Here is a 13,572-nt window from a genome sequence, read left to right on the forward strand (position 1 = left end):
TGCCCGAAGACAGCTGGGATAGGCTCCAGCACCCGTCGTGACCGTTGTGAGGATAAGCGGTAGAAAATGAATGAATGAATAGTTCCCACACATTCATTCATCTGTGGCGGCCCGCCACTGAAACATTTGGACAGCCACAAATAGATTTGCCCAGACTTGTTCACTCTCGCTCATTAACACATTATAATATGTGTGAATGTAGCATAGGCCACATTGGCCTATTGGTAATGGTTTATTTCATTTGAACATGCATCAGATTACAATTGAATCCATCACATAATCAGTTCACAGTTCCACATGTCCAAAAGGAGTAGGAAGAAGCAAAGCTTATTAAATCCTACCCCTCCATCTGGTACTTTCATAATCAGTAACTGTTACATTTGTTCACTTCCTGCTTTCAATAATACAGTTTAAGGTTTTTGGGTTTTTTTTTTGGGTTTTTTAATAATGCACCTCGTACCGAAGTAGGAGGTGATATGACCATCCAATGACATAATGGCTACCATAGTAACTGTCAATATAGTGATATATATAGCACATCATGACTGGTTCAAGACGTTGTCATTGGGAAATCTGCATATATCCATCATATTGTTGTATAATTATAATTTTAAAATGTCATATAATTAATAATTTAATTACTAAACAGCATTTTAACACATGTTTTTTTTTTCCAGCCACAACTCCATCCGTCGTCAAATGAACCTGTCCAATCCAGATTTCAATCCTGCTCAATTCCAGCGCCAGGAGAGTCTAACTGGTTTAGGTCGGCTCAAACCTGAGCTTTACAAGCAACGCTCAGTAGATCCAGACGACGGACGTAGACCGGATAGCTGTGGACGTCTCCATTTCATCCTTAAGTTTGACTTCGATCTGGAGCAGCTGATAGTGAAGATTCATAAGGCTCAAGATCTACCTGCCAAGGACTTCTCAGGGACTTCTGATCCTTACGTCAAGATTTACCTGCTGCCTGACCGTAAAACCAAGCACCAGACTAAGGTGCACCGAAAAACTCTCAACCCGATATTTGATGAGGTGTTTCTATTTCCAGTGGCGTACACCGAGTTGTCTGGTCGTAAACTGCACTTTAGTGTCTATGACTTTGATAGGTTCACTCGTCATGATTTGATCGGTCAAGTGGTGGTGGACAATTTCCTGGATCTTGCAGACTTCCCACGAGAGACCAAATTGTGCCGGGACATACAATATGTGACATCGGTAAGATACAAATTTTTATATTATTTGTCAGTTTCATTCTTGCATTGTTTTTGAATTTTCACAACTCAACTGGTTTGGCTACAGAAGTGACTATTCGCATGGTAAAGCGAATCGCAAGTAGTTGATTATCGAGGTCAAAATCTTTATATAGGTCATTGGTATCCAATTTGGTCAAACAACCTGTGAGACTGACCATCTGCTCATTTGACAAAATAAGGCCAAAGTCTTGTCAATTCAGGTGAGACTGTGGTATCAATGGAATTGTGTCTGATGTGGAACGCATCTTCATGCCTTCAAAAAGACAGCAACATTGAAATTTACTTAGAGACGCTTAATGTTTAATGAAAGCTGTAATGAAATCTTTGGGGTGATGACCCAGATACCCAAATACAACACTTGAAATGGTGTGACAGAACCACACGGATGATATCTATATTACAATATTCACAGTAATGTAGCTATAGAATTAACACAGTAGTACACAAACTGTGTCTACTGCAGTTTCAGTCAGTGATTGCCTGTAATTAAGAATCTTAAAAGCTAAAAGAAGGTCGTCCTTCACGATACCACATGAGGATAATGTGGGAGTCACTGATAAGGACTGGGTAAAAAAACATTGTCACTTCCAGGTGAAACTATTCCCTCTAAGAACATCTTATTAGAAGCCTGGCAATTATGAGGTATCGATTGTTTGGCGTTGTCTTGGTGTCATGATGTCAAAAAGCGAACAGCATGACTACAGGCTAATTGCATCCGCGACTCTAAATTGTCCATTGGTATTAATGGTGAAAAATAGAGGCAAATAATAACTTGTTCTCACAAAGCATCAATTTCAGTGATAACAGTCATGATGATTTGGACACCGTGTGACTTTTGTGCCCTGTGAAGATAAGCGGCATAGAAGATGGCGCCGTCTTGGTCGTGGTTATGAACTACAACCATTTTAATTGCATGGGCACTAATAATGCATCTTTTTTGTACATTTTAATTAATTTATTAATTCATTTTCTACCGCTGTTTCCTCATGAGGGTCGCCGGGGGGGGGGGGCTCTCCCAGCTGTCCAGGACTGGTCGCCAGTCAATCACAGGGCACATATAGACAAACAACCATTCACACTCACATTCATACAGAAGATGGCCGAGGGTGGAATCAAACTTGGGTCTTCTAGCGCGCTATCCACTCGACCACCGCGCAACCGAGATTTGACATGTGATGAATTAATTTCTATAGCACAAAAGTTCCTGGATTGTTGATCGCATTCTGGGTCTGCACGGCGGTCGAGTGGTTAGCGACCTCACAGCTAAGAGACCAGGGTTCAATTCCACCCTCGGCCATCTCTGTGTGGATGCGTGGGTTTTCTCCGGGTACTCCGGTTTGGAGTCGCCAATTAACCTAGCATGTTTTTGGAATGTGGGAGGAAACCGGAGTACCCGGAGAAAACACACGCATGCACGGGGAGAACATGCAAACTCCACACAGAGATGGCCGAGGGTGGAATTGAACCCTGGTCTCCTAGCTGTGAGGTCTGCGCGCTAACCACTAGACCGCCGTGCCGTCTACATTTTAATTAATTAAAGATTATAAAACATAATTGAAAACACATATGAATAGCAAGATTACATTTATATTTGATTTGGAGTGTTTGTGTTTGTTAAAATGTGGGCATGGTTGGAGAAGATGAACGGTTTTCTCTTTCCCCAGCAGAACTAGGATACATCCCCTGGGATTGCAAGCAGGGACCCTGTGCTGTCTGCAGTATATGTGCATTAATCATAGCTGCAGGCACTCAGCAAAGCACTGGTCATGTGCACTTGCCTTTAATGTGCACGTATGAATGTGCTGCATAGGCCATACTGTAGTCTGAGGTGAATGAATTCAACACATTGAGTATTATGTATCCCTTTTCAATCTCTGCTTTCATGTGCCCTTGGAAAGACTGAATATTTATGGAGGAACTTGAATACAGTTTTTATTCTACACATCTGAACAGCAGAATCGGAAATTGTGGAAGTCAAATAGACTCAATCGTAGAGCTGATTGGCTACTGTCATGATTTTGGAGAAACATTCTAGTAACTGGGGACATGATTTGCATTTAAGTCAATGGTATTTCCTTGTGATCAAGCTTTTTTCACCCATGTATATATGATTTTTTAAAAAAGATAACAACCATGACTTGCAGATGCTTTAGTCCCTGTCAATGATATTGACTGGAAGACCTACAATTAGGACCTTGATGAATGGGATCTCACTAAAGAGAGAGAACCTTTGACCTTTAACACGCTTTTTATTGGTTCCAATGTTCAATAAAATAAGAATAATTTATACAAAATCAGGAAGGAGAAACAATTGTAAAGTCTTTGGCCAAAGTTTTTTAGAATCACAGTGAAAACATTCATTCATTTATTTTCTACCGCTTATCCTCATGAGGGTCTCGGTGGGGTGCTGGAGCCTATCCCAGCTGTCTTCGGACAAGAGGCATTGTACACCCTGGACTGTTTGCCAGCCAATCACAGGGCACATATAGACAAACAACCATTCACACTCACATTCATACCTATGGACAATTTGGAGTCGCTAATTAACCTAGCATGTTTTTGGAATGTGGGAGGAAACTGGAGTACCCGGAGAAAACCTACACATGCACAGGGAGAATATGCAAACTCCACACAGAGATGGCCGAGGGTGGAATTGAACTTGGGTCTTCTAGCTGTGAGGCTTGCATGCTAACCACTCGACTACCGTGCAACTGAGATTTGTCATGTGATGCCGTGCAGCCGCAGTGAAAGCATAAAACATGCCAATGATGACAGATGAATTTAGACTGGGCTCGCCGCTATTAAAGACATGAAAAGCAAGAAACTTGATTCTCTAACCTGACTATTCCTCAGGGGGGAAAAGGTGCTAGTATTATAATTGGAGAAGATGGACTCCTCTTTTCTCTGTGCTTCTTTGTTGTGCTTTTGGCCCTGGTCTAATTTCATTGCCTGAGCGCAAGTGACCATAATACTGATCGCAGCCCTTGATATGAGTATGAGTGCTCAAAATAGTAACGACCAGCACTCTGTAGTCTGAGAGCAAACTCAATGAGTGTTTGTGTAGCAGGATATCACATTATCTCCGGAGGGCTAAATTGCAGGCTGATCAGTTTATGCTCGCCTGTTTAAGTACGTTTCTGGGGAGCATTGAAATATGCTGAACGCTGCAATACAGGCGGGTACAGTATATGATCACATGATACAGTTTAAAGTACTGCACATCCTTTGTGGGTGATGTAATTTAGTCAAGAGCAGAAAAAGAACAATGGTTCACACCAATTGTTCCGTCGCTAAGTCAGACTGTGAAAGCAACCTAACTTAAATAACAACGTAGTGTGAAATTTTAATACAATTTGTACATTTTTATTTATTTTTTTATTTTAATCAAATTATATGTTTATCTTTGAAATTTAGGTAATTAAGGATATACTGTATTGCACCGTATATATAAAAAGGTAGGCTCAAGTACACAGTTCTGTTCATCTTAATCACACTTAGACGGGAACATTTATTGATGTCTTAAGTGATACATTGATTTTCTCGTGAGAGTACTACATCTGACCTTTAACTACACTTTCTAGCTAATTAGTTACTTGACAAAGACTCAATATCATGTCACTGTCACTGACACTGACATCAATTCAGTCTGGAATATTGACTTACTTTGCAATATCCAACCATGCATGCATCTATCGCTGAAAAAGCTTCCTATGTTGATGTTTGATAAACATAAACATGAGCTGCTGGTACGTCACACCTTCCCATGGAATGACTGGGAGGGTCTGAACCGGAACCGTTGAACTTCTTTGTTCGTAGAATTGTTGATAACAAAGATGATAGGGTGTGCCGCTGACAACGACCTGGGACATTAGCCACGTTTACATTAAGAGTTTTTCTCTTTCTGAACGACCTTTCCGAAAGCAATGGTATACATGGAAAGGAATATTCCAATCGCGTGTCTACATGCGCCGCTATAATCAACCAGAATAGTCAATGGGGCATGCGCAGTAAAGCGTAAACACCAACATCACGTGATACCGACTTCCTCGAGTTTTTCTTTCACTTGTTGGAATAACTCCGTATTGCCAGTTTTTCGTTTGTCCAGTCTTAAAATTTAGTTTGAATCAAAAACAAACGTTCCGCAGCAGTCCAGTGCTGATTGCTCACCTCCATTTTTTTTTTTAATCGAAGTATGTCTGGAGCTGTGTGTTACGTCATATCTCAGCATTCGCTGAAAAAACGCACCCGGGAACAGGAAAAGATAAAGTTCAATCTTGCTAATATTGTATAATTAAGCTTGGCACATGTTTTATATAGATATGTATTTTCTTTTTTAACAAAACTGGACTTGAATGTGAATGGCGTATAGAAGGGTTTAGATTCTGTTCCACAGATGGAGCAAATGCACACGAAAGCTGCTTGCCAACCGCCAATAAACAACAGAAGAAGAAAAACACCACGAAGAAGAACGCAGTCTGACAACTTTCCGATTGAGCGGGTACAAGATACCTCAATCGGATTGGGGAAAGGAATATTCCACCCCTGTGAATCCCATTATATATTCATTCAGATTGGCACTTTTCTTTCGGAATGAGGTGTATACAAAGGTTACATTCTTTCCGTTTGAGCAAATAAACCAAATGGAAATTGAATATTTGGGTCCATGTATACGTGGCTATTGTGGGAGGGAATGTTTTGAAGACCTCCTCAATCTTATGACAAGACTTCCAATAAGGCAGTAGGAGGGGTTGTCTCATCTCTGGGTTGGCGGTATTACTGATGATTGAATAGCCTCTCGATGTTGGGGGATCAATGGATTCATGGATGAGATCCTCACATCCACCATCCTCTAATTTGTTCCTACTACACTCCTGAGCCTTCCTGGTCAGGTCTATTCAGGGGTCCTGAAGAGGCGATAAAACAGTCAAAACAGCAGTGTGGTATTCAGCAGGGTACTGGAGGGTCCATTGGAGTTCACGCAACCAGTCTACATGTCTTTTGTGAAACTGGTATTCGTCCTCTCAGCTACGGGCCGACCCTCACCTATGGTCAAAAGCTGTGAGTTATAACCGAAATTCCAGGCACTTCTCATCAGAAGGAGGCTGGACAAACTGTCTCTCATCCGGCCTTGGAATGCCTCGGGCATGTCAAGGCGCATTGTTGATTGACATACAGGATTAGAGCTTGTCTGTCTCTTTTTGACCTCTTCACAATAATTGCAGGATCAACCACTAGAGAGCTGTGATTACCTTCACTGTAATCACGTTTCCACTGTGCTAATTAGGTTTCCACTGCAGGCAGGTAGGTGATGACAGGTCAACACAACAGATGTTGCGTGAACTCTGTAGTGTGACAAGTGTTGTAACTAATGCTAAGAATCCACTGGGCCAGTGCCAGTTGGCGCCAATTCGCGCCAATGCCTAGTGGTGTGCAGTGGCTCCAACTGACTCGTGGTGGCCCGTAACTCAAAAATTGAGTTTGGCGGCAAGAAAATTTCAAAATGTTTAAAATCGTCGTCACGCCAATTGCTTGATGCAAGTGTCCATCAAGTGGAACCAAATGTCACAAACAATCCGCCTATTGGAATCCACTGGAATGTAATGGCGGGAGCCAAGTTGCGCCAATGTTGCTAGGAGTCCACTGGGCCGGCGCCAGTTGGTGCCAATGCAATTTGCTGTCGTGACTAGTGTCACCAATAAGGTGCCTAGTGGTGTGCAGTGGCTCTAACTGCCTCCCAACTGGCTCGTGAGGGCCCGTAACGGCGGCAAAAATTGAGTTTGGCAGCAAGAAAATGTCAAAATGTTTAAAATCATTGTTACGCAAATCGCTTGATGCAAGTGTCCATCAAGTGGAACCAAATGTCACAAACAATCCGCCTATTGGAATCCACAGGAATGTAATGGCGCAAACAATCTGCCTATTGGAATCCACTGGAATGTAATGGCGCTAGCCAAGTTGCACCAATGTTGCTAGGAGTCCACTGGGCCGGCGCCAGTTGGCGCCAATTGGCGCCAATGCAATTTGCTGTCATGACTAGTGTCACCAATAAGGTGCCTAGTGGCATGCAGTGGCTCTAACTGCCTCCTAACTGGCTCGTGGTGGCCCATAACGGCGGCAAAAATTGAGTTTGGCGGCAAGAAAATGTCAAAATGTTTAAAATCTTTGTTGCGACAATTGCTTGATGCAAGTGTCCATCAAGTGGAACCAAATGTCACAAACAAGCCGCCTATTGGAATCCACTGGAATGTAAGGGCGTGAGCCAAGTTGCGCCAATGTTGCTAGGAGCCGACTGGGCCGGTGCCAGTTGGCGCCAATTCGCGCCAATGCAATTTGCTGTTGTGACTAGTGTCACCAATAAGGTGCCTAATGGTGTGCATTGGCTCAAACTAGCTCCCAACTGTCTCGTGGTGGCCCGTAACGGTGGCAAAAATTGAGTTTGACGGCAAGAAAATTTCAAAATGTTTAAAATCTTTGTTGCGACAATTGCTTGATGCAAGTGTCCATCAAGTGGGACCAAATGTCACAAAGAATCCGCCTATTGGAATCTACTGGAATGTAATGGCGTGAGCCAAGTTGCGCCAATGTTGCTAGGAGTCCACTGGGCCGGCGCCAGTTGGCGCCAATTCGCGCTAATGCAATTTGCTGTTGTGACTAGTGTCACCAATAAGGTGCCTAGTGGTGTGCAGTGGCTCCAACTGCCTCCCAACTGGCTCGTGGTGGCCCGTAACTCAAAAATTGAGTTTGGCGGCAAGAAAATTTCGAAATGTTTAAAATCTTTGTCGCGACAATTGCTTGATGCGAGTGTCCACCAAGTGGAACACACATATCGCTGTGAAAAGATGTTTATGTAATATATATATATATATATATATATATATATATCTATATATATATATATATATATATATATATATAGTATGTAATGCTCTACTGCCTTGTCGCTATCATGGAATAGTGTTTAGAAGACACAATGTAAACAAAACCTGACTTACTCTGTTCTGTGGCATCTTTGATGTCCATCTTCTCGTCTTTTTTCCTTCCTGCTTCTTGTAAAGGTGTTCCTTCATAATAGTACTCTGTGAAATGATCACTGCAAAGAACAGAGCTCATGGTGGGCGTCCATTTGTCTTAAAAGGTCATTGTGAACTTTGCTTTGTTCTATATTGGTTCGATTCTCTGCTTGGGCATCTCTGTGTGGAGTTTGCATGTTCTCGCCATGCATGCGTAGGTTTTCTCCAGGTACTCCGGTTTCCCACATTCCAAAATCATGCTAGGTTAATTGGCGACTCCAAATTGTCCATAAGTATGAATGTGAGTGTGAATGGTTGTTTGTCTATATGTGCTCTGTGATTGGCTGGCGGCCGGTCCTCTTGCCTGAAGACAGCTGGGATAGGCTCCAGCATGCCTGTAACCCTAGTGAGGATAAGCGGTATAGAAAATGGATGGATGATGGCTCAATTACCACCACAGGTGTTGGTTAATTGATTAATCATCAATTCATCGATTAATAATTCTAACTCTATTTCATAAATCTGATAGTTGAACAGAAAAATGTCAAAACAAACTTTGTAAGAATAAATATATATATTGATTTACAGGACAATGTGGACCTGGGGGAGCTGATGTTCTCATTGTGCTATCTCCCCACGGCTGGCAGGCTCACCATCACTATGATCAAAGCCAGAAATCTCAAAGCCATGGACATCACTGGAGCTTCAGGTGGGTTGGCTAGGATCATCAACTGCCAGTCAGATATACAACATATCGATGTTTACTGGAGGAGTAATTGAACTCACCACCTGTCTAGATCCATATGTAAAGGTGTCGCTGATGTGTGAGGGCCGACGGCTAAAGAAGAGGAAGACATCCACCAAGCGCAACACTCTCAACCCAGTTTACAATGAAGCCATTGTGTTTGATGTTCCCCCGGAAAACATCGAGCAAATCAGTTTACTAATAGCGGTCATGGATTATGATCGGTCAGTTAATCTATAAATTATTGCATTCCTTTGCTGAAATGAAGATTATTTTGGATTTACAACCATGTGCTGCTTTACATTTGTAGGGTTGGACATAACGAAGTCATCGGAGTGTGCAGGGTGGGCAGTGAGGCTGATACTCTGGGAAGAGACCACTGGAGTGAGATGTTGACATATCCACGCAAGCCTGTGGCACACTGGCACCCGCTAATAGAGGTACAAGTATTTCTATCATACCGGCAGAATCATTCAAATGATTTGTGTTCAATACCTAAACAAAACATGAATGCCATGTCAAGATATTGCCTGTGAATTCCCCAAGAATCGAAAAATGTGAATTGCACGGTTTTTAAGTGGTTAGCGTGCAGGCCCGACAGCTAGGAGACCCAAAGTTCGATTCCACACTCGGGCAGCTCTGTGTAGAGTTTTCATGTTCCCCCTGTGGGTTTTCTCTGGGTACTCCGGTTTCCTCCCACATTCCAAAAACATGCTAGGTTAATTAGCGACTCCAAATTGTCCATAGGTATGAATGTGAGTATGAATGGTTGTTTGACTATATGTGCCCTGTGATTGGCTGGCGACCAGTCCAGGGTGTCCCCCAGCCTCTCGCCCGAAGACAGCTGGGATAGGCTCCAGCACCCCCCACGACCCTCGTGTGGAAAAGCAATAGAAAATGAATGAATGAAAACTTAAGGGCTGCGCGGTACAGAGTGGTTAGCGTGCAGGCCCGACAGCTAGGAGACCCAAAGTTCGATTCCACCCTCGGGCAGCTCTGTGTAGAGTTTTCATGTTCTCCCTGTGGGTTTTCTCCGGGTACTCCGGTTTCCTCCCACATTCCAAAAACATGCTAGGTTAATTAGCGACTCCAAATTGTCCATAGGTATGAATGTGAGTGTGAATGGTTGTTTGTCTATATATACCCTGTGATTGACTGGCGATCAGTCCAGTGTTTTCCCCCCGCAGACAGCTGGGATAGGCTCCAGCACCCCCGCGACCCTCATGAGGATAAGCGGTAGAAAATGAATGAATGATTATATATATATATATATATATATATATATATATATATTATAAACACCCCCCACCCACAGGTAGACCGCTGCATTCACAGAGCTGTTTCTATTTCTGAATTCCCAGTCCGCATTAAAAAAAAAAAAAATCAACTAAGCATGCCAAAACAGATGCCGGGCTGATTTGTGTGAATTCATGCTAGTTGTCAAAGCCGTATTTGCTACACAACAAATGGGGAAGATTAGAATAATCCAAATGGAATCTGTCTGGATCTACCTTTAGATCTTTTTTTTTCTTTTTTTAGATGTTAGCTTTCACTTCACATCTGTGAAATGAGAGGCACATATTTAATTTATTCCATCCAACACTTGCATTGTTATTTTTCTGCTACTAACTGTATTGTTTGTGTTTTCTTCTTTATTTGTGTGGAACCAGTGGGTAGGACAAGGGGCAGCAGGGAGTGGAAGTCAAGGAGGATCCACCAATTCCTTAAAGGCACCACCCTCACCGTGATCACACAAACACACACACATACAGTGAAGAAAATAAGTATTTGAACACCCTGCTATTTTGCTATTTCTCCCACTTAGAAATCATGGAGGGGTCTGAAATTTTCATCGTAGGTGCATGTCCACTGTGAGAGAGATAAACTAAAAAGAAAAATCCAGAAATCACAATGCATGATTTTTTAACAATTTATTTGTGTGATACAGCTGCAAATAAGTATTTGAACACCTGAGAAAATGAATGTTAATATTTGGTACAGTAGCCTTTGTTTGCTATTACAGAGGTCAAACGTTTCCTGTAGTTTTTCACCAGGTTTGCACACACTGCAGGAGGGATCTTGGCCCACTCCTCCACACAGATCTTCTCTAGATCAGTCAGGTTTCTGGGCTGTCGCTGAGAAACACGGAGTTTGAGCTCCCTCCAAAGATTTTCGATTGGGTTCAGGTCTGGAGACTGGCTGGGCCATGCTAGAACCTTGATATGCTTCTTACGGAGCCACTCCTTGGTTTTCCTGGCTGTGTGCTTCGGGTCGTTGTCGTGTTGGAAGACCCAGCCACGACCCATCTTCAATGCTCTGACAGAGGGAAGGAGGTTGTTCCCCAAAATCTCACAATACACGGCCCCAGTCATCCTCTCTTTAATGCAGTGCACTCGTCCTGTCCCATGTGCAGAAAAACACCCCCAAAGCATGATGCTACCACCCCCATGCTTCACAGTAGGGATGGTGTTCTTCGGATTGTACTCTTCATTCTTCTTCCTCCAAACACGCTTATTGGAATTATGACCAAAAAGTTCTATTTTGGTCTCATCTGACCATAAAACTTTCTCCCATGACTCCTCTGTATCATCCAAATGGTCATATGCAAACTTAAGACGGGCCTTGACATGTGCTGGTTTAAGCAGGGGAACCTTTCGTGCCATGCATGATTTCACATCATGACGTCTTAGTGTATTACCTACAGTAACCTTGGAAACGGTGGTCCCAGCTCTTTTCAGGTCATTGACCAAGTCCTGTCGTGTAGTTCTGGGCTGATTCCTCACCTTTCTTAGAATCATTGAGACCCCACGAGGTGATATCTTGCATGGGGCTCCACTCCGATTGAGATTGACCGTCATGTTTAGCTTCTTCCATTTTCTAATGATAGCTCCAACAGTGGACCTTTTTTCACCAAGCTGCTTGGTAATTGCTCCGTAGCCCTTTCCAGCCTTGTGGAGGTGTACAATTTTGTCTCTGGTGTCTTTGGACAGCTCTTTGGTCTTCGCCATGTTACAAGTTAAAGTCTTACTGATTGTATGGGGTGGACAGGTGTCTTTATGCAGCTAACGACCTCAAACAGGTGCATCTGATTCAGGATGATACATGGAGTGCAGGTGGACTTCTAATGGGCAGACTAACAGGTCTTTCAGGGTCAGAATTCTAGATGATACACAGGTGTTCAAATACTTATTAGCAGCTGTATCACACAAATAAATTGTTAAAAAATCATGCATTGTGATTTCTGGATTTTTCTTTTTAGTTTATCTCTCTCACAGTGGACATGCACCTACGATGAAAATTTCAGACCCCTCCATGATTTCTAAGTGGGAGAAATAGCAAAATAGCAGGGTGTTCAAATACTTATTTTCTTCACTGTACACACACATCCAAACTAAACCTAGGAGTCAAATACTAAAAACCCTGCGTCTTACTTCACACCTAAAAACTTACATTCCAACTGAAGCGCTGCAGTATCTTGTTATTTAGCTGTTAACTAAATTACCTGTTAATTATGCTTTTTGTGGAAACTGTAACTTTAAATATTTGTCAGTGAAGAGGTGTTCTACGATATTTTCTCTAGAGTTTCATTAGTTTGGATTTCTGAGCTACTTTCTTACAGTATATGCCTCCTGTAAATATATAAATATCATATCTGTTGTATTTGCTTCAAGTATATGTACAGAGACTAACGCAAAGCAAATGACCTTGTTTTTAACCGCATGTTTAAGTAACCATTTTTCATGGGGTGTGGTCCAAATATTAGATCATGAAAAATGTCAGTGACCGTTAAGCCTGGTGTGTTTTTCAGAGAATTGATCCTTGTTCTGTGTGTATCTATGGTGGCTGGTTATATTCCTTATGTGTTTTATTTTGCTTGAGGGCAGATTAGCATCCTAATTTAGGAAAAATGTACCGAATCACAGACTGTAACTCCGGTCCATTCAACTTGATGCTAAGCAAATGTATTGTGGAGGCTTAAATACCTAAAGCTACCCAAAACAATGGAAATTAACAACCCATTTTTCACAATTATTATCTTATTCACATATATGTTGCATTGTTGTTTTGCATACACTTAATTGTGCTTTGTTGTTTTGTTAGTTAGTAGCGATATTTTGCCCCTCAGTCCCGAGAGTTACAATGAATTTGTATAGCAGAAGGCACATAAACCTGAGCAAAATAAAATATAATTGACATTCCAAAACAGCAAATTTTATTTTAGATCGAAACCCAATCTTGTCAGTATTATATTTTTGTGAACATTTTGTTGATACATACCAGTGTAAGTCAAATGCATGCATTACATGTCAACAATATTTTGTTTAAAGTTATTTTTTTTGTCAGCCCATATTGTATAATGCTAATTAATAAATATTTCTATATGTATGGATTGATTTATACAGACAGGAATCACATTAAAAGAGTGTTGGTGTTTGAGAGAGAGCAAGTGAGAAACACGCCAAAAATATAACCAAGCTCACACCTGTCATGGGGGTGCTACGTACCAACTGTTGTGATTGAAAAGTCGAAGAAAAACTTGTCAGGATTGCGGAGTCACATG

At 42.0% G+C, this 13,572-nt stretch overlaps 1 protein-coding gene across 1 annotated transcript in view; it reads left to right on the top strand.

The window, feature by feature from the left end:
* Window positions 1-12,929, top strand: part of syt9b (synaptotagmin IXb) — a 30,946-nt gene extending 18,017 nt beyond the window's left edge. The window contains exons 4-9 of the mRNA XM_058074612.1: window positions 678-1,218; window positions 8,855-8,975; window positions 9,064-9,235; window positions 9,322-9,451; window positions 10,682-10,778; window positions 12,387-12,929. Coding sequence (XP_057930595.1) covers window positions 678-1,218; window positions 8,855-8,975; window positions 9,064-9,235; window positions 9,322-9,451; window positions 10,682-10,759 — 1,042 coding nt within the window. The 3' untranslated portion in view covers window positions 10,760-10,778; window positions 12,387-12,929. The remainder of the gene's footprint in view (window positions 1-677; window positions 1,219-8,854; window positions 8,976-9,063; window positions 9,236-9,321; window positions 9,452-10,681; window positions 10,779-12,386) is intronic.
* The last annotated feature ends 643 nt before the right edge of the window (window positions 12,930-13,572 follow it).

Source organism: Doryrhamphus excisus, chromosome 6 (genome assembly GCF_030265055.1).
Source record: "Doryrhamphus excisus isolate RoL2022-K1 chromosome 6, RoL_Dexc_1.0, whole genome shotgun sequence".
In the NCBI taxonomy this organism is placed as follows: domain Eukaryota; kingdom Metazoa; phylum Chordata; class Actinopteri; order Syngnathiformes; family Syngnathidae; genus Doryrhamphus; species Doryrhamphus excisus.